Source organism: Vitis riparia, chromosome 16 (genome assembly GCF_004353265.1).
Source record: "Vitis riparia cultivar Riparia Gloire de Montpellier isolate 1030 chromosome 16, EGFV_Vit.rip_1.0, whole genome shotgun sequence".
In the NCBI taxonomy this organism is placed as follows: domain Eukaryota; kingdom Viridiplantae; phylum Streptophyta; class Magnoliopsida; order Vitales; family Vitaceae; genus Vitis; species Vitis riparia.
The window spans coordinates 22,838,754-22,859,466 of record NC_048446.1 but is presented as its reverse complement, the minus strand read 5'-3'; the positions used below and the strand labels follow the sequence as shown (position 1 = coordinate 22,859,466).

At 36.3% G+C, this 20,713-nt stretch overlaps 3 protein-coding genes across 5 annotated transcripts; 1 reads left to right on the top strand and 2 right to left on the bottom strand.

The window, feature by feature from the left end:
• The first annotated feature begins 2,274 nt into the window (after window positions 1-2,274).
• On the top strand, window positions 2,275-4,538 carry LOC117933980 (GDSL esterase/lipase At4g10955-like). Of its 2 annotated transcripts, none has more exons than XM_034855569.1 (3): window positions 2,275-2,444; window positions 2,925-3,026; window positions 3,334-4,538. In XM_034855569.1, exons 2-3 carry the CDS (start codon window positions 2,965-2,967, stop codon window positions 4,343-4,345), a joined length of 1,074 nt encoding a protein of 357 aa, XP_034711460.1. In that variant the 5' UTR covers window positions 2,275-2,444; window positions 2,925-2,964; the 3' UTR covers window positions 4,346-4,538. The 2 variants fall into 2 exon arrangements, with proteins under 2 accessions (XP_034711460.1, XP_034711459.1); XM_034855568.1 differs by having other exon boundaries at window positions 2,275-2,450.
• A 2,019-nt stretch (window positions 4,539-6,557) lies between these two features.
• Window positions 6,558-7,203, bottom strand: LOC117933434 (putative receptor-like protein kinase At3g47110). Its single transcript, XM_034854788.1, has 3 exons — window positions 7,071-7,203; window positions 6,809-6,974; window positions 6,558-6,735 (listed from the first exon to the last, which is right to left on the bottom strand). Exons 1-3 carry the CDS (start codon window positions 7,201-7,203, stop codon window positions 6,558-6,560), a joined length of 477 nt encoding a protein of 158 aa, XP_034710679.1.
• A 9,910-nt stretch (window positions 7,204-17,113) lies between these two features.
• On the bottom strand, window positions 17,114-20,138 carry LOC117933548 (rust resistance kinase Lr10-like). Of its 2 annotated transcripts, XM_034854963.1 has the most exons (4): window positions 19,401-20,138; window positions 19,109-19,141; window positions 18,973-19,002; window positions 17,114-18,727 (listed from the first exon to the last, which is right to left on the bottom strand). In XM_034854963.1, the coding sequence occupies exons 1-4, from the start codon at window positions 20,089-20,091 to the stop codon at window positions 17,619-17,621; spliced, it is 1,863 nt and encodes a 620-aa protein (XP_034710854.1). In that variant the 5' UTR covers window positions 20,092-20,138; the 3' UTR covers window positions 17,114-17,618. The 2 variants fall into 2 exon arrangements, with proteins under 2 accessions (XP_034710854.1, XP_034710855.1); XM_034854964.1 differs by lacking the exon at window positions 19,109-19,141.
• Between the last annotated feature and the right edge of the window lie 575 nt (window positions 20,139-20,713).

Genomic DNA, 20,713 nt, shown 5'->3' with positions numbered 1-20,713 from the left:
AATATGAAAAAAATTGTAAGAAAAATTTATTGAGTTTTAGCTTTTTTTTTTTTTCCTTGATTCCTCATCGTTTTTCTCTTTTTTCTTTCCCCCTATTTTCATGATCCTCACAAAGCCTAAGAGCATTTCTACAGGAGGTTAGGTTGGAGAATTTTGAGTGTCTTTTTTTAGAAGTTTCTGTTATAGACTTATTAATCAGTGGGTCTTAGCACGTTTTTCCCTTGCCTGAATATTCTACACGCTCAAAAGTCAAATAGAATATATAGACAACAAGTAACACTCAATATATGGACCCATAAAAAAACCCAGTCCACACAAAGCTAGGATTTATTTAAGGTCTCCATCTAGATTTTGGGAAACCAGAAAGATTAGATGAAGATCTATTAATGATAAATGCTGAAGCACTTTTCATATAAATCGGAGGTCTAGCTGATCTTAATTTCATCCAACAACTCATTAAAGCATATAAAGCTTGTGAGACCAATTCAGAAAATGCCTTAACTACCAGTCACTCTAAAGTCATTTGTATAATTTCCTAGCATTATCTTGCTTGAAATTGTGTCCCTCTCTTTTAACCTTATTACTTCACCAAATTGGTATCAAGGCTTCCGCATGCCCAATGAAACCTACATGGATATGCACCAATAAGATGGTGAAAATGTACAAATCAAACCAAGGGAGAAACAAATAAGGGTGGGGACCAATTTAGAAAATGCCTTAAGCACCCATCAATTCTCTAGACTAGTCATTTGTATAATTTCCAAGCATTGTCTTGTTGAACCCAATCTACACTCCATCCCAGCTTGCACGGTTCAAACACTCTAGCATAACCAAAATTATATTTGGTTTATCAAGAAGAATACCAAGGAAAATAAAACCTAACCAAAACCATATTCTTCATTATTTATGTAAAGGGGTAAAAAACAAAAAACAAAAACAAATATGAAAAAATTGTAAGAAAAATTTATTGAGTTTTAGCTTTTTTTTTTTTTCCTTGATTCCTCATCGTTTTTCTCTTTTTTCTTTCCCCCTATTTTCATGATCCTCACAAAGCCTAAGAGCATTTCTATAGGAGGTTAGGTTGGAGAATTTTGAGTGTCTTTTTTTAGAAGTTTCTGTTATAGACTTATTAATCAGTGGGTCTTAGCACGTTTTTCCCTTGCCTGAATATTCTACACGCTCAAAAGTCAAATAGAATATATAGACAACAAGTAACACTCAATATATGGACCCATAAAAAAACCCAGTCCACACAAAGCTAGGATTTATTTAAGGTCTCCATCTAGATTTTGGGAAACCAGAAAGATTAGATGAAGATCTATTAATGATAAATGCTGAAGCACTTTTCATATAAATCGGAGGTCTAGCTGATCTTAATTTCATCCAACAACTCATTAAAGCATATAAAGCTTGTGAGATTTAATCTAGACAAGTATAAAGGACGTTTGGTCATTTGTGATCCACACCATCCTCATCTTGTTCATCTACCTTTGGCGTTCTACCATTGTCTGTGGTATGCAAAAAAATTTCGAGAACCAAACATAGCTTAAAGAACCCAAATTCTCTATTTGGTTTATCATAAAAATATCAAGCAAAATAAAATATTACCCAATTTATTTAAAAATGTAATTTAATATATTTTTTTCCTCCTTAACATTCTTCCCTTTCACTTTTCCTTCTACTATACTTTTCATGATCCTTATGGGGCCTAAGAGTATTTTCAGAGAATTAATTTTGAGTGTCATTTTTGAAATACTTCTCTTTTTAAAGCACTCATGTGTCATGTCTCCTCGTTTTTCTTATCAAAGATTTATGATATTTGTATACCGTTAAGTTGAATGAGAAGGAATACTTTCTGATATTCTGTAGATTATAAAGATAAGCATGCATTTTAAAGTATCTTTTACATTGATCAATCACGTCATGGTGTTCCTTTAATGACTTTTAAGAGGTTTTCTTCTTCTTACAAGGATAAACACTCATGGATTTGTTTTAAGAATTCATTCTAATAGAAAGAAAAAAAGGAAGCCAATTTGCATTTGGGTGTGTTATAAGTGGAGAGATTTTGTAAAATAGAGCAAGCTTAATCTTGGATTCCTTGCCATCTTCCTAAATCGTCGACCTGATCTTGTCTCATTAACCAAAGATCATTTTCAGCATTTTTGGACCATTATTTTCTTCCATGGACATGTTATCGTTTTGTAAAGCTAGTCTTGCTGGCTTTATTCCACATGACAGAGAGAATTAAAAGGACACCATTTCAATGGCTCTCCCATATCAGTTGATCTCTCACCGTTATTTCCATCCAACTGACCAGCTTTAGGTAGATTCCCCTCGTGGCTTTTAAATCTTGTAAGCAACTTGCATGCATTGCATTGCATGCTTATAAATAACTCCCCTCATTCGAAGGCTTTGCAAGGCTTCCTTTGGATTCGAACTATTTGGTACGAGTAAGGTTTTGATCCTCTTCTTTTTTTCTTACTATGATATTTGCAGAAGCTTGTGGGTGCTCCTTTAAGTATGGATTTTCGCCAACATTTTGATACAGTTGGTGTATACTATGAACTGTTATCATTATGATGTTGTGATGTACGTTTGCAGATTTTTGTGAGTGAGAACGTCTAAATATGAACTTTTTGCTAATATTTTGATACTATATATTGATGTGTATGTGTATAAAGATTCATTGCTAATGTTATGATACATAGAAAGATAATTTTTGGATTTCCAATATTGACGTGGGTTCCCAAGAATGACTAAGTGTTGATTCAAAAGTTTTGATGTTATTCCCATGGAGGTTCCATCGTGCCTTTAAGTTTGTTTCTGATGATTAACCTTCATTTTCGGGATTTTTTTTCTCTATGATTTCATCTTGGTATGCCACTCATTTTCTGGATTTTTTTCGCCTCCTATGTGCCCAGCAGTATTTATCTCGAAACTTGAAAGGGAAGCACACACAGACAAATGGCTATTGAAAGGGGAAATTTCGACCTCACAGGACCCAAACAGCTCACTGAAGTTGACTGGTACAACCATTTTCCTACATGCATACTCATTTCACATAATACATAAGTTTTTCCATTTTTCAATATATACATAAGAATAAGCAATGGGATCGAACCATGAGACCCTTTACCTAAACGCTTAAAGAAAATTGGATGACTGAATCGGCGAGGCTCGGTCTTTGTCCTTGGTTACACACAGAGACCAATCTAAAGTATGGTAATATTACAAGTTTTTAAATGTGACCTAAAACTCCTATAAGTTAATTGCTGTATTTGTGGAAGGGTAGATTAGATATGAGGATTCATTTACCATTCCTCAATATTGCAGGACAAATAATCATCACCGTCGGGCAGTTGTTGCGAGCCTGGTTGAGGGAGCATACAATTTAGAATATGATCGCCAGGAATCCCGAGATCCCCAAGTTCAGTCTTCCCGTTGGTGGAACTTCTTTCATTTTCAGTTAAAACGTGCGCTCGTAGATGATAAAGATTCATCCATCTACGGTGCCGTTTATGAAATCAAGCACACACACCTTAACCATTTGCCAAAATGTGCCCCAAAGTATGTTATCGCCTTTCGTGGCACAATCCTCAAACTGAGCACCGCAAAACGCGATCTCAAGTTGAATATCAAGGTCTTGACTGATGTACTTCACATGGACAGACACCGCTTTAAACCCGCACTGGAAGCTGTCCAACAAGTTGTTCAAGAAGCCGGGTCTGCAAATATTTGGTTAGCAGGACATTCCCTCGGGTCATCCATTGCGATGATGGTTGGAAAATCCATGGCCCAGGAGGGTAAATGTATGGAGGCTTTCCTTTTCAATCCACCTCTCTTGGGGAATGTCCTCTTGAAGATTATCGGCAATCAATATTTGCACGATGCAATGCGCTTGACAGAGACTTCGTGTAATTTTGGGACCTTATTTGTTGGAGGTGGTCATGTGAGGCAGGGACAATATGACCAATTTAATGCATTGTCTTCTTGGATCCCCAACCTGTTTGTGAACCGACACGATCCTATTTGCTCAGAGTATATAGGGCATTTTAGAAATAGGAACAAAGTGGAGAAGCAGTTTGGAGCTGGGATGATAGGGAGGGTTGCTGTACTGCAGCCAACATTGGGTGTATTAAAAGCTGCAGTTGGGATGGATCCACAACCATCCACACAGCTACTTCCTAAAGCATATCTAACCATTAGCGAGAGCTCATCCTCATGCAGTATTTTGGAGGCTCATGGAGTAAGACAATGGTGGTATCACATGTCTCTAGGGCCAGCCTTTGCAGATTTATTAAGAAAGAAATCAATAAGTGATCCTGTCCTCATGGGTGGACCATGAGCACACTCAATGAGTATTGATGGAATAATCGGGTGCTTGAACCGATATAATAAATAAAGAATAGATACCAAGTGAAAGGGTGAAACCTTTTGCCGAGACTATTCAAGTTGTAATCTTAAATTTTAATGTCTTCTGCAATTTAGTTCTGCTCATGGTATGTGAAATAATAATTAGTGCAATTTCAAACTTTCTATGTTTCTTGCCATTATGTTACATTGGATTTAGGCATATACCTTCTTACAAAACTGTCTTAAATTCCTAACTAGTGTGTGCTTATATATTTTTATAAAGAATAATATTGTAGATAATATTTTCCATATTGATATGTCATTGAAATATTACATCTCCTTACAAAATCAAAAATTTATTACAAGTATCTCTATAAATATTCTAGGTCATGAGGGGGAAAAGACATAGGAAGGGAATGGGTTTGTGAAGATTATACATTGTAGCTAGATAAATATGTGAAGAAGAATGAGAGACACTTGATAGAATGACGAGGTTCGTAGTTCAGGGTGTAGACATAAGGAGAGGGAAAAGGTGAAATGTTTTGAAACTTAATAGTTATATTTGATTTCTATCATCTGTAATATTCTCTATAATATTAGAGTGGAATAATATTTTTCATATATGCATTCTAACAAATAACAGTAACAATTAATTCATCAATACAAAAATCTTTAAGTACATATATACCAATTGTACCAAATTGTTAACAAAAATCCATACTGAAAAGTTCACTCATAAACTTCGGCAAATATCATGATACCAAAAAAAGAAAAGGATCAAAACCTTACTATATCAAGTCCTTTTATTCCAAAGGAAACCTTGCAAAGCCTTCAAATGAGAGGAGTTCTTTATAAGCATGCATTGCAACTTGTAAAAGATGTTTGCTTTTCTCACATTCAAGATCCAAAGGCTATCATTCGGGGTTTTCAGTGTTTCTTTTTTGACCCCTACTTGAGCTATGATAAGATCAAAATCAACATAGTTGGTGATGAAAACAATAACAGTAGTAGAACAGCTTTATGTCGTGACTAAGTCCGTGACATTTAGCTCTGGGGATATGGAAAATGAGGAGACTAAAGCAGTGTTTGAATAGAAATAGAAATGTGGACCAAAATGCAAGTTTTTCAAGTTGCTTACTTGGATGAATAGTCTCTAGAGTCCATTTTCCAAGTCCCGTCTCCATGGTCCACAAATTCTTATTTGTGTAAATTCCATTTCCCATGTCTTGTATGTATAGCGGACAACTTGTATGACTTGGAGAGTCCCTATCATATTGATGTAGAAGTCTTAGATGCCAACGTTGTCTAGTTGAACTTGGACCTTGTCTGATTAACCGTATCTTAGCTTACATGGTTCAAATAGTATAGATACATCATCCTAAAGTTTCTATCGCCTCCCTACATGAGTACCAGCAAGCAATAATCGCTCTAAGTAATGTAATGGCTCAAAGCAATGTCTTCTCTATGAGCACATTCTTAGGAAAATAGCAATGTGTTCTCGAGCACATTCATACAAACTTGAATCTACACTTGGTGCTCTTAGTTTTCATTTGAGAATCTATATATAAAGAATCATATCTTAAACCAAGTCCTTAAATCAAACTTCAATTGTCAAATATATAACATGGATATAGGACTTGGTTCCGGATAATCATGAAAGCTAATATGGAATAACGCAATCTCATAGTTATAGCCTTATGACAATTCTCACATAAGTGCATACTCTAATGGTATATGTGACCTATACCTTCTACAATTTTCTACCCTAGACTCATTCAAGTAAAAACTTTTCCTAGCATCACATCAATATCATTGTCATCATAAAAATGGGGAAGAGACTCTCCTCAAAATTAGTACTATGTACGAGTTATGAAGTGAGGATTGTTTCATAGAATTTTGGAAAGAAAACTAAAATGACCACTTAAAATAAAATATTCTCATTGGCTTTTGGAGACTAAATATAATTAGCACCCGCCATCGGTGGCAATGATGACACTATAGTGACTTTTAAATCTTGCAAGCAACTTGCGAAATAATAATAGTAGATATATAGCACTTGGTTTTGGTTTTGCAAGCAAAGTAAACTTTAGGACAATAGACCACAGAAGAATAAAAAACGAAGAAAACAAAAAAAAAAACAAAAATGTGACAATGATACACATTTTGCCCATCAGCTGCTTTTGGTAATCTCCCTTCAGGCATAGCTAGATGTTTGGTGTGCCTTCTTCCTCAATATCCGCCTCCTCCTTTTCCCCTCCATGGTCTGCCTCCCTTAAGAAGAGGTTCTTGATCGAGCATAATTTATTGGCTGTGCCACCTATCTCCATTCGGTCCTTTGGTGATTCCATGGAACATGTGATGCCAATTCGCAATGCTGCAATGCTGCAATGACGCATTCCCTCATTTTACCTCTTTCATCTGCCTCTGCCTCTAAAAGCAAAGGCTGATCTATGACCTCCATGACTCGCGCTCAGGCAAAGACGTTTTCACTAAGTTATGTAGAGTATGACCATCTTGGAACTTGTTATCAGTTGGTCTTCTTCCAGTAAACATCTCCAATAAAAGGATTACATAACTATACACATCTCCCTCAGTGGACACCTTGCCACTCACACCATATTCTGCATATTAATTATGACAAAACATATGTAAAAATTTAGTTAAAATTGGGGAACTCAGACATTTCTAATAATATCACCTCTAGTTGAAATTGGTACCTGGAGCAATGTAGCCCATGGATCCTTTCATTGCATTCGAGCTATTTTGGTCTTTGCCAACACTAGTAGCAATTGTAGTGCTGGAAACAACAGAAGTGATCTTTGCAATACCGAAATCACTGGTATGGCCCATCATATCATTGGTGGTACTGGCCCAGTGAAGGTGCTGGTTAATTTCACAGTTCAAGATTGAAGCCTCAAGAAAATCATGGAGATGACTTGACTTTTTGTCCATGAACCGTGTCGGCTGGGTTCAACTTGATATTGGGTTCTAAGACTTTTACCCTTTATAATTAATGTGAGACACACTTCATATGCCAAGTCTTTCTGGTTTTCATTCCCGTATGGCATGGGCAGTAGTAGCAGTTATATATGCAAATGACTTACTTGACTGGTTGATTGATGACTGGGGTTTACCAACTTTTTCAATGGTTTCTGAAAAACAGAAAAAATGGTAAAATTGTCGTTGGATTAAGAAATGAAACGACAACACATTTAAACAAATGGATGAGAAGCTACGTTGGAGTGCGATATCGATGAGTTTGTTTAATATACTTGGACCACAGAAATGGAGAAACCATGAAGCAAGAAACTTAAATCAATAGGATGGAATTGCTAAATGTTACTAATTATATTTTTGCACATTTTTTTTATAATAAAACAAATTTAATATGTATATTATTATTTGTTTTGTTATTTTTTAATATTTATATAAATTTTGATTAATTTTCATTTTACTAATATTTTTTCCAAATTTTCATTCTATATTTCTAATATTTCTAGATATTTTTGCAAAATCAAACTCTAGACATGACTCATGGATTGTGTCAATCAAAACCTATGAACTATGTTTTCTTTATGATCAAAACCTTTACACTCCCTCAGCTTTCTCCTGAGCCAAACACCTACAGATACTAAGAAAATCATAGAGATTTCTCCTGCAAAGATGCTAAGATTCTTATCTATAGATTCTCACAACATTTCTAAAACCCATAGTACATTATTGTTGGTTTTTTTTTTTTTTAATCTAACATTAACTCTTGTATCCTCTCTTCACTCCATATTTAACTTATTTTCTGGTTGATTAATTACAACATTTATCCTTACATAATCTCCAAGTTTGATCATATCGTGGAGTGAAATTAGGACTTGACGGATGCTCCAATCTTGCTGAATCTTCCTGGAACACTTCCTGCCATTGCTATTCTGTCCACTTGCACCAAGAAAAGGATAGTCCATAGGATATGAGATCCCTCAGTAGGGTGACCAGGAATGCATATAGGTGGAATCAAGTTAAAAAATAACATCCACGAAGTGCTGGTAAAAGCTTAAAGTCGACCTGATAAGGGTCTAATCAAGCGCTTCAACATATACCTTCTGTTTTCTGGCCAATAAGAAAATTTGTAGCCAAGGAGCTCCAATTAGAACAATTGAAAGCTTTTATTTGGGAAAGATCCAAGTTGATAAGCCAAATGTGCTCTGCCTTTTAGAAGGCCTGGCTTTAGAAAAAACTGCTTCCTTAGAATGTGACGCCAAGAAGTTACGACACTGGAACCAATAAACAAAAGAATAACCAACAGTTGGAGGCTACGATATTACTCCTAAAGATCTTTGAACAGAAACACAACTGATCTTGCTCCTGTCCATTTCTACAAATGATGTCAGGGGAACGCTAACAGTAACAGAACCAGAAATCATATCAAAGGTATCCTCTGCAACGCCTTGACTTACAGATAGCCAGTTACCCCCTGCAATTCTTCTTCCACCTAAAAAGTTGATTTCTCTAAATCTGCAAGCTTCAGATCATATGCGACACCCATCTTTGATTTCATAGAAAGTCCCCTTTGTCATATCCAGATAGCTGATTCTACCATGGCACAAAACTTAAATTTTCCTTAGCATGTGGGAACAGAGTCTCCCCGAAGATGGCCACACCCCAAGCAAGAGAAACATCCTGGAAGCACTTTCTTCCAGCCAGAAAATCCCCACTGGTATGTCGTCTCAGATCTCTTCCACTTTTTCATCCTCAATTTTTACGAGGCAAAAACGGCTTTGAAGATCCTGTGTCTAATCTTCTTTGGATCCCTACATTTTATAATACTGACTCAAATCATTATTCTATCCACATGCACTTCAAAAAAAGCATCTTCATATTTGCGAAATTCTTTCAGATACATGAGAATCATCAAACCCAGCAAATCTCCACTTGCTGTCTCCACAACCTCAACTGGTCCGAGTCATTGCTTCTGTAACATAATGTGATGCTGTGTTAGGTTATATATGTAAAAATAACTTTCTTGTTTTATGTTTTGAGTGGTTGTCATGCTTCCATGTGGAGAGATTTACTCAAGTTAAATCTCTTTGCATCTGGTTTGAAATGTAGTGACTGTACAACAAAAAATAGCAGAACCAAGAATACAAAGTGTAAGAAAAAAAAAGGGTCCTCTGTTTTTGGTGGACTGTCTTAACTCCTCTGTTCCGAGGTTTGTTCCCAAGTTCAATTTTTTCTTTCTATAGCCTTTCTCTGTTTCAGGCTGAAACTACAGCCAACAGAATTGGTATCAGAGCAACCCATTTCACAAATCTACCTCTCAATCTAATCTTCAATCCACCTTGCTGTTTCCAATCTAATCTAATCCACTTCTTCTTTTCAAGCCCTTTTATCTCTTAAAGATGCCTCTTGTGTATGGAATTTGAAGAAATTTCCTGTGTTTTGGAAAGGACGGATACTAGGGTTTCTTTTAATCCGAAGACCCAAATCCAAACCTACAATGCAGCTAAATTGGTGATGTTGCTGTGCAACCCTCAATCTTGAAGCAGACGAACCAAGGACTTGAAGGGTAGATCAATGGCCAGCACAAGTGTTACAAGTATGAGTTCTCAACCTTCTTCTATTCCATTATTTGAAGGAGAAAATTATGACTTTTGGTGTGTAAAAATGAAAACATTATTTATGTCTCAAGATGTTTGGGATTTGGTTGAAAATGGTTTTGATGAACCTGACAATGTGATTACATTAACTCTGGTTGAAAAAGATCAGTTGAAAGAATTGAAAAAAATGGATGCAAAAGCTCTCTTATTTATTCAACAAGGTGTTGGTAACAGTATCTTTCCAAGAATTATGAGAGCTTCAAAAGCTAAAGAAGCATGGGACATCCTTCAATAGGAGTTCCAAGGAGATAAAAGAACCCGGTCAGTAAAGCTTCAAGCTTTAAGAAGACAGCTAGAAAATATGAAAATGAAGGAGAATGAAACTCTAAATGAGTTTTCTTCCAAATTTATGGAGTTAGTAAATCAAATGAAGTCATATGGTGAAGAAATTAGTGATAAAAGAATTGTTGAGAAACTTTTGATCAGTCTACCTAACAAATTTGACCCAATTGTGGCTGTGATTGAAGACACAAAAGATCTCTCACTGCTCAGTGTACAAGAGCTATTTGGGTTTTTAAAAACTTATGAATAGAGATTGTTGAGGCATTCTGAAAAATCAGTAGAAAGTGCATTCCAATAAAAAATAAGCCTTTACTCCAGAAATGTTGAAAGGAAACCTATAAGCAATGAAAATAGAAGTGATTCATCTAGAAGTGGCAGAACTGGAGGAGGAAGAGCAAGACGAAGAGATGGAAGAGGTAGATGAAGATTCAACTATGGAAGAAAGTTCACTAACGAAGAATGCCCATCATTCTCAAAGTGTAATATTTGTAAAAGAAGTAGTCATGTTGAAAAAGATTGTTGGTTCAAAGGGAAGCCTCAATGCTTCAATTGTAAAAAATTTGGGCATGTTAAAAAAGATTGCAAATTTAAGAACAATCAACAAGCAAGTTGTGCTGAGGAGAAGGAGGTTGATGAAAACATGTTTTATGCTTGTCAAAGTGCTGCTGAGCAAAAGAATAATGTGTGGTTCCTTGATAATGGCTGCACAAACCACATGATTGGTAACAAAAATATTTTCCTTGACATGGATACAACCATCAACTCACAAGTCAAAATGGGTAATGGTGATTTAGTGAATGTTAAAGGAAAAGACACAATTGGCATCCAAACTAAAGTGGGAACCAAGTACATCAGAGATGTTCTTCTTGTACCAACCTTAGAGCAAAATTTGTTGAGTGTGGGACAGCTAGTAGAGCATGGGTATAAACTTCACTTTGAAGATAATGAGTGCACCATTTATGATAAGGAGCATAGAAGAAATTTAGTGAAGAAGATAAAGATGGAGAAAAATAGAAGCTTTCCAATTGTCTTCAAATATGCTTAAAATGTGGCTTTGAGAATGGAAGATGTTGAAGAAGCTTGGTTGTGGCATAGAAGATTTGGGCACTTGAACTTCAATAGCTTGAAGATGCTTTGTCAAAGGAAGATGGTACAAGGATTGCCAAACACCATTGAAGAAAAGAATGAAGTATGTGATGATTGTGCTCTTGGGAAGCATCATAGACAATCATTTCCAAAGGGAGTCACTTGGAGAGCAAAGAAGGTATTGGAGTTAATTCACACTGATATATGTGGGCCTATGTCTACACTTTCTCGAGGCAAAAACAAGTACTTTGTATTGTTTATTGATGATTTTACAAGAATGACTTGGGTGTTCTTCATGAAGCAAAAATCAGAAGAGTTCTCTATCTTCAAAAAATTTAAGTGTTTTGTTGAAAAGCAAAGTGGTTGCTATATAAAGACCTTAAGAAGTGACAGAGGAATGGAATATACTTCAAGCCAATTTGGTAATTTTTGTGAAGATGAAGGGGTTGAGAGACAGCTTATTGTTGCATATACTCCTCAACAAAATGGAGTAGTTGAAAGGAAGAATCAAACAGTTATGGAAATGGCTAAAGCTATGTTATATGAGAAGGGCTTGCCAAATTTTTTTTGGGCTGAAGTAGTTAACACTGTTGTGTATCTTTTGAACAGATGCCCAACAAAAGCATTATTGAACAAAAATCCGATTGAAGCATGGAGTGGAAGAAAGTCATCTGTTAGACATTTCAAAGTGTTTGGGTGCTTATGTTATTCACAAGTACCAAAGGAAAGAAGGAGTAAGTTGGATGAAACAAGTGAAAAGTGCATCTTCATGGGTTATAGTTCACAGTCAAAGGGTTATAGGTTGTATATATCGAAAACCAACAAGCTGATCATAAGTAGAGATGTTATTTTTTATGAAAAAGCTGCTTGGAATTAGGAAGAAGGTAAAATTTAGAAGAAAACAATTCTTATTGATGAACTTCAAACAAAAACACTTGCTGAAATTGGAAATGGCAGCACTTCAACTTCATTACCTCAAGACTCCCCAAGATCAATTCCATTATCTCTCTCAACTGAGTCTCCAACTTCAAGCTCATCATCACCATCCTCAACTCCAAGAAAAATGAGAAGTTTGAGTGATGTTTATGAGAGATGCAATTTGTGCATTGTTGAACCTCAAAGTTTCGAAGAGGCAATAAAAGATGAAGATTGGAGGAAAGCAATGGAAAAAGAAATTGATGTCATTGAGAAAAATGAAACATGGCAGCTGGATGAAAAGCCAAAAGACAAAGAAATCATTGGGGTGAAATGGATTTATAAGGTGAAATACCATTCTGATGGTAGAGTTCAAAGGCTTAAAGCTAGGTTGGTTGCAAAAGGCTATTCACAACAACTGGGTGTTGATTTCCATGAGACCTTTGCTCCAGTTGCTCGCCTTGATACTATTAGAACTATTATTGCAGTGGCTGCTCAAAAAGGTTGGTTGTTGTACCAACTTGACATAAAATCTGTATTTTTGAATGGAAAGTTGGAAGAAGAGATCTATGTTGAACAACCTCAAGGCTTTGTTGTTGATGGGAAAGAAAACAAAGTTTACAAGTTAAAGAAAGCCTTATATGGTTTGAAACAAGCTCCTCGTGCCTGGTACACTCAAATTGACAACTACTTCATTGAAAATGGTTTCATTAGAAGCAAAAGTGAGCCTACCCTCTATGTGAAGGGCAAAGATAATTCTCAAATCCTTATTGTTGCTCTTTATGTTGATGATTTGATTTTTACTGGAAATGATGAGAAGATGGTTGAAAAATTTAGAAATGAAATGATGAAAAAATATGAAATGAGTGATATGGGATTGTTGCATCATTTTTTGGGAATTGAAGTCTATCAAGAAGAAGATGGTGTGTTTGTTTGCCAAAAGAGGTATGTTGAACATATCCTCAAAAAGTTTGGCATGGCTGATTGTAATCCTGTATCTACTCCTTTAGTTGTGAATGAAAAGTTGAGGAACGAAGATGGAAGGAAGATGGTTGATGAAACTCACTTTAGAAGTCTTGTTGGAAATTTGTTGTATCTCACTACAACTAGACCTGACATCATGTTTGCAACAAGCTTGCTTTCAAAATTCATGCACTATCCTAGTCATTTACATCTTGGAGCAGCAAAAAGAGTCTTGAGATATTTGCAAGGCACGGTTGAACTTGGAATAAAATATTTCAGAAATATTGAAGTGAAACTAATTGGCCATTGTGATAGTGATTGGGGTGGTTGTATTGATGACATGAAAAGCATATCAGGCTCTGCATTCTCCCTTGGTTCAGGTGTTATATCTTAGGTCTCAAAAAAGCAAGGTTCGGTGGTTCAATCCTCTACTGAAGCAGAGTATATTTCAGCTTCATTGGCAACTTCTCAAGCCATATGGTTGAGAAGAATTTTAGAAGACATCAAGGAGAAGCAACATATCTACTTTGTGATAACAAATCTGCTATAGCCATTGCAAAAAACTATGTTTTTCATAGTAGGACTAGGGACTAGGCATATTGCAGTGAAGTATCATTTTATTAAAGAAGCTATTTCATATGGGGAGGTTCAATTGATGTACTGTAAATCAGAGGAGCAGGTTGTTGATATCTTCACTAAAGCATTGCCTTTGGAGAAACTTGTTCACTTCCGAAAGCTTTTGGGTGTAGAGGAACATCACATTAGGAGGGAGAATGTAACATAATGTGATGTTGTGTTAGGTTATATATGTAAAAATAACTTTTTTGTTTTATGTTTTGAGTGGTTGTCATGCTTCCATGTGGAGAGATTTACTCAAGTTAAATCTCTTTGCATCTGGTTTGAAATGTAGTGACTTTACAACAAAAAATAGCAGAACTGAGAATACAAAGTGAAAGAAAAAAAAAAAAGGTCCTCTGTTTTTTGTGAATTGTCTTAACTCCTCTGTTCCCAGGTTTGTTCCCAGGTGTTACTCTTCAATTTTTTTTTCTTTCTATAGCCTTTCTCTGTTTCAGGCTGAAACTACAGCCAACAGCTTCTATGTTTCGCTAAATCCAAATGAACTGTGGTTGTGAAGAGTCTTCTGGTAGCAATTAGAATCTTTTCATTTATAAAGGCAACAGTCTACTTTGAGAAAGGATAACTCATCCAGAACTTTGGACCCATTGATACACGCCCTGCGATAGAATCTGGATGCACTGCCCTCTGACCAACCTGTATACTGTAATTTTCTCGGCAGATTGTCAAGCGTTACAAGGATCAACTACTTCCAACTAAGACGAAGGGTGGGAGCAGTGCATATCGTGTGACCGAACCAATCAAATTCAACAACTTTACTCTCCAAGTCTTTCAAAGGAAATTGACACGGTTCGGATTCTCTTCTACTCGCTATCAGACCAACATATAATTATGCCTAAATTTGCAATACTCCTATCCACAAAACAGGAGACAAACACACGAACTTCCATAGGCTCCATTGTAGACCTTCCACACTAGCAGTATGCCCAATAAATGGATTTGTATGGACTCTCCAGATTGCATTCGATGAAGGTTCTCATAGATATAGTTCTTGGAGTCCTCAGACACAAGCTTTTCAGGGATGAGAGGATCTCAATCAAAGTATGACCACATTCATTGATTCCTTCAACTGTTTCCAACCCAAAACAAAGAGGGGCAATATCCGCAGTAGCATGCCTTGAACCTTTTTATCATGCACTCATATACGCATTCTCACACCCCCAATTCACCATTTAGATAACCCGACGACCAAGCCGCTCAATAATCCAAAAGAAATACATCAACAACACCACTCATAGATGAGACCCAGAACACACCAAAGAACATATTGTCCTAGAAGAATACCAGGTAGGGATATGCAAACTGTCGTGCAGCAAGGGAGGAATGACAGAGAAATAGGGAAATATGCAAACGTAGAAACAAAGACAAAGGAAAACTCCAGAAGGCAGAGAGCGAATCATCAAACAAGAAGTCCCACCTTTTTTTTTTTTCTCTTTCTTTCTCTAATCTTCCCCCCCCCCCCCAAAAAAAAAAAAACTCTACCATCTCCGTAACCATAAAACAATAATAAATAAATAAGTTAATTAAAAAAAAAAGAAAAATAATATAAAAGGAAGATAACAAATAAAAAATAAATAAGTGATTGATAATAATAAAAATAAAAATAAAAATAAATAAATAAATAAATAAAAACTGAGCCACACAAACCATGCAACTATGCAAGTCATACAAGTCACACTAAAATATCTAATGGACCAAATGTGCCTAAGTGACCTAAATGGCCTAATGAGTCTTAAGGGGCTTAGGGGTGTCAAAATGGATCTAAGATGGTACTTAATGGGTCAAGTGTGCCTAAGTGACCTAGGTAGGCCTAATGTGTCTTAATGGGCCTAGGTGGTTTAGGACAGTTAAGTAATCTAAATTGATCAGGACATTGTATAAGTGACCTAAATATGCCTAAGTGTGCTATCCTAAAAATGCACCAGAAAGCTATCCTAAAAAAGAAGGAAAAGTTTAAGTCTAAATTAAGACTGCTAAGAGTCACAATGGGAAGCCGGATAAACCCCTCAACCAAAATCTCCAAGGTAACTAAAAAATGGCAAGTAATATGAGTAGCAATGGGCTACCAAGGAACTACTGTGGAGTACTAGAAGTGAACTTAAAAGACATGTGTTAAAGGAATAAAATGAAAGGTCTACACATATTCTTAAATATTTGTAGCATCCTCATCTTCTTTTATTATTTAACCATTGAAACTTACACAACTATAGTCTTCATCGTAATGCAAATCCATCTCAAAAAATTATCTCGTAAAAATTTTCGTTATTAAATTAAAACTAGATTTTACAGCTATAATAACAAATAAGCACTACGAAACAAATAAATATGATACAACAAAGGGCATTTTACATTCATTGTGTATAATTAATAAGGTAAACGAAAATGATATTGTTAATGCATTATGATGTTTAGAAATTATATAATTTTGTTATTTCATCCTAACTTAAAAAGACTTTATATTCATTACGTCTAGAGTTTGCCTAATGCTGATGAAGTCAATTTCGCCATTTTCTGTAGATACTCTCTCTCTCTCTCTCCATATATATATATATATATATATATATATGGCCATTTCTCTCTCATGTTATTTTCTTAACTGGCCATTAATCCATTCCAGATCATTTTTTCCCGTTTAATAAATATTTCATAAAGACCTGATGAGGCCTCATTTATCTTGCTCAGAAAATTAATATTTTTTGTCGATTATCTTTTCAATAAGGCCTTGTCATTTTCAGTAGTCCCATTTAATACTATATGGATCAAGCTGAGTAGGATGATTTACTGCAACATACCAGTGGATGGCATGTGAAAATGTGCTTGCCCGCATTGAGTTGCCATAGTGGCAGCTGGGTATTTGAATAGTAGTGGTGCCTCTAGCTATAACCTTCAATTCTATCATGGAGTTGAGATCACCCATTGATTAAAGGTTGTATCAGCTGCAAATTTCATTCTTTTTCCTTAGAACAGGAGACGTTGATACTAGTTTCAACATCATGAAACATAATAGTTGTTAGTGATTGTACCATCGATTTTCCTGGAAGAACTAGATAAGCTTGACCGATACAAAGAATTGGCCTGTAAAAAACCAAAGTATTGAGGAGTGCTTGATAATTCAATCTGAAAAGCATTTTAGGGTTATGCAATTCAACATCTTTTGGACATGGAATCAGTGCATGGAGCCATTCCAACAATAAAACTAGCTATGAAAATTGTTGCTTTCAAATACAAAGTAATCTGCAAAGGAAATGAGCATTTTATTGACAGTTTAGAAGATAAAATAGCATATCAGCCAACCCAAGTGTTGGACATGCATCAAACATTAGTCAAACCTGTAGATCAAGGTTTTTGACTTGTTGGTCACAATGCTTTTTATGCACAACTAAAAGAAACAAAATTATTGACACTTTTTGCATTAACCCTTAATTAATATCGATGCCTATTGAATTAAAAAAAAAGGCGCCACATTTAAAGTGCCCAATCTCTAGTAAGGGCCATGACTTGCCCAAATACAAAATCCCATATTTGTTTCTCATTTATGCCCGAAACAGGAACTTTATGTCTGTCTTCTCTCTGACACCCTTTCTTTTGAAACCTAACTTTCCCTTCAACTCTCTCCCTCTCCAAACACTATGACACTTGCTCCCACCTCTTCCTTTTCTTCCCCCTTTAAGCCTTCCATCGGCATACTAATTTCTTGAGTAGCCCGCAATGCCTCTTTCCCCAATACAGAGCACACTAACTGATAGTAATTGATATTTCTGTTGTGTTTGTGTTGTTTTTGTGATCCTCAGTTGGCACCTCTTGAGGAGTTAGAGAAGGCTTTGGAGGCATCTGCAGTAGGTCAACATTTCCTTCAAGCATCTCTATAACTTTTTGCATTGAAGGACGATCGCTGGGCTTCAACTGTATGCACCATAAGGCTACTATAACCATCTTTTTTGCAAGTGTCCGTTCTTCTTCTGTGGCATCTCCCATTTCTATGTTCTTTCCTTCATTGAACTGGTCATAAGCCCACGAAGGGAAGTAAATTTGGCTAGAATGCTCCGCAAACACATTTAAGTTCTTCCTTCTGCCTGTCATTTCCATCAATAGCATTCCAAAACTATAGACATCAGCTTTGTATGAGACTCCTCCAATGTTTTTGTAGAACAGCTCTGGCGCCATGTAGCCCATTGTCCCTCTTGCTGCAGTTAGAGACACAATGCTATGATCGACTGGATACGATTTTGCTAAGCCAAAGTCTGAAACCTTTGGAGTGAAATTCTTATCAAGCAGAATGTTGTGAGGTTTAATATCAAAATGTAGTATTTGCATGTCACAGCCTCGATGTAAGTATTCAATCCCATGAGCCACTCCTAGCGAAATCTGATACATTTTCTCAAAGCTCAAGGAGATATTTCCTTCTTTTTCAGGAAATATGTACTTGTCAAGTGACCCATTAGGCATGAAGTCATACACAAGAGCCCGCTTTGATCCCTCTACACAAAATCCAAGTAGTTGTACCACATTAACATGATGAATCTTTCCAATTGTAGCGACTTCATTGATGAAATCTTGCCCATTAGATTTGGAATTGGTCATCAATTTTACAGCCACCAAATGGCCACTTCGTAACTTTCCTTTGTATACCGAACCATAGCCACCCTCGCCCAATTTTTCCCTGAAACCTTTGGTCATCTTCTTCATGTTTGAGTAAGAGTACCTAATTGGCATTAGCTTATTGTGAGTCTGAATGAACTCCTCAATGGCTTGGTACATGGATAAGTTTCTCCTCCTCCATTTGTAGACCAAAAATATTAACACACATGGAGTCCCAAACAAAGTCCTCAATGCAACAATAAGGCCTGGAAAACAAAATTACAAAAAGTCAGCAGTGAAATTCCATCGATAGTACCATTTGGCTAAGTTAAACTTAGGGTTTTGATTTGTTTTTGTTTTCCTTTTTATTTCCTGCTGACCAAAAAAGAAAATATGCTTTTGAAAGGCTTGTGTTTGTCCATAGGCATTCTACATTTTCCGAACTCATGACATCATACTAAGTTGCTTCTTTTGTTCAGAACTTCAATGAGAAGAATACAATGGGTCTTACCAATGAGTAGGCTTCCATCTTCCAGAAAGCCTGTTCAAAATAACAGAAGAAACAGACAAAATTAAAGGTTATATTGAGATAGTCTATAACAAGAGTTATGGAACGTATTTGGAGATGGTAAAGAATTAATTTTCACCTGGCGCAAACCAACGTAAATACGTCTTAAAATCTGCATCAACATGATAGACGAGGTAAATCATAAATTAAGTTGGAAAAGAAAAAAGGCATGTCATGCTTTCAGCTATATATATTGGTAAAGATAAACGTACAATAAGAAGAAGGTTCGAGAAATTCTATTGAGCCAAAAGCCACAGTAGTGTCGAAACTCAAATCACTTCTATATAATATCTTCTGAAAAACTCAATTTTAGATAAATGAAGGAATTTCGTTTTTGATATGTAGAAAATTTTTAGAGACTAAAATCTCACCCAGTTTAGCACAGAGCGGTAGCCAGCGCCACCAACCCCATTTAAGATCAGTCCCATACAGCAGCCCATCCTGGATGCTTGACAGAGAACTCTTGTCGATCTTCGGGCCACGAGATGAGATGCGAACCACCCTGACTATGCTGCATGAGTCCCTCAAATCCGACACCTTCATGTCTCCAACTACAACATATGAATATGTTTGTATTGAGGACAAAGAAAAGTTGGAAGAACTGTTTTTGCTGCAAAATGGCATGTCCACGTAGAAAGGAGAACTTATTGGTGCTGCACAATCAATGAAATTTATAGCCGTGTACTTATCACGCAGAATATATAGATATTCATCGCCAAAGTTTTCATCATTCAAAGAATGAAGTAGGAGAGAAGAGCAATCATCTTTCCGTAGGGCAGTATCAACAACCCGTATTGTCTGGAGCTTATAATTGATTTCTTCCACATAGTATTTTCTGGAATTTAAGTGTAAGATTGTGCGATTATTCTCACAAGCCAGTTCATACTTGCTGTCTCCGCAGCTCAGTGGATCATCTTTCAATCGAAAAGGGCCCCTCATATCATGAATATTCCCACAAGAAGAATGACAAGCCTTATCATTCAGCTTCGCTCGGCATGTTATGGGGACTAATAGAAGTAGAAGAAGGGCTGCATACCCTGAAAACAAGAAACTCCTCAACATTCCTGGAGATGATGCCCTCTCTCTCCTATTTCTTTTCCCATTTTTATTGGACTTCAAATTGGGAGCAATCAATTGTTCAGTGCCCCATAATTGTTGGTCCACAAAAAGAATTGACTGGTCCTCTAATTGTTCTTCCCAAGAAACCCACAGTCCAATCACTAAAGGCTGAATCAAACACGGTCACATGCTGCCGAAGAAATCATGACTTGATCGGTCAGTCAAGCTGTTCACACCATAAAAGTAATGAAACATTAATGATGGTTGAAAAGTCATACACGGTTGTTATATAATGCAAACAAAAAGTGAAATGTTGTGGAAAATGCTCTCATTGAATTTGATAGCGCTCTTCAACGGCTTATGCTTGGAAGGGGACCAAAGCGTACGCGTTTTCATTACATTACACTTTAAGATGGAAATGGGCATTCATAAAGGCAATGGAACAATGATGGTTGTTAAGCTATGTTTAGGCAAAGGGAAAAAAATGCCGCTAAGGCCAATTACTGTGAGCTATGTTTGTTTCAGAGTCTTATAAAAATCTGGAGAATGCCAAAGTTATGTCGGTTTGTGATTACCGAAGTTATATTTGGTTTTCAGAAAATGAATATAAGGAAGAAAAAATGTT

Bases quoted from the DNA above. Each gene is read 5' to 3' on its own strand.
- LOC117933434 (XM_034854788.1), bottom strand. From the start codon at position 7,203: ATGGGCCATACCAGTGATTTCGGTATTGCAAAGATCACTTCTGTTGTT. The intron at 6,975-7,070 runs GTACCAATTTCA...ATTAATATGCAG, and splicing joins CATGGGCTACATTGCTCCAG to AATATGGTGTGAGTGGCAAG. The intron at 6,736-6,808 runs GTCATAGATCAG...GCGTCATTGCAG, and splicing joins CCTGAGCGCGAGTCATGGAG to CATTGCAGCATTGCGAATTG.
- LOC117933548 (XM_034854963.1), bottom strand. From the start codon at position 20,091: ATGTTGAGGAGTTTCTTGTTTTCAGGGTATGCAGCCCTTCTTCTACTT. The intron at 19,142-19,400 runs GTGAGATTTTAG...ATGTTGATGCAG, and splicing joins ACCGCTCTGTGCTAAACTGG to ATTTTAAGACGTATTTACGT. The intron at 18,728-18,972 runs GTAAGACCCATT...TTTGTTTTCCAG, and splicing joins AGATGGAAGCCTACTCATTG to GCCTTATTGTTGCATTGAGG.
- LOC117933980 (XM_034855569.1), top strand. From the start codon at position 2,965: ATGGCTATTGAAAGGGGAAATTTCGACCTCACAGGACCCAAACAGCTC. The intron at 3,027-3,333 runs GTACAACCATTT...TCAATATTGCAG, and splicing joins CAGCTCACTGAAGTTGACTG to GACAAATAATCATCACCGTC.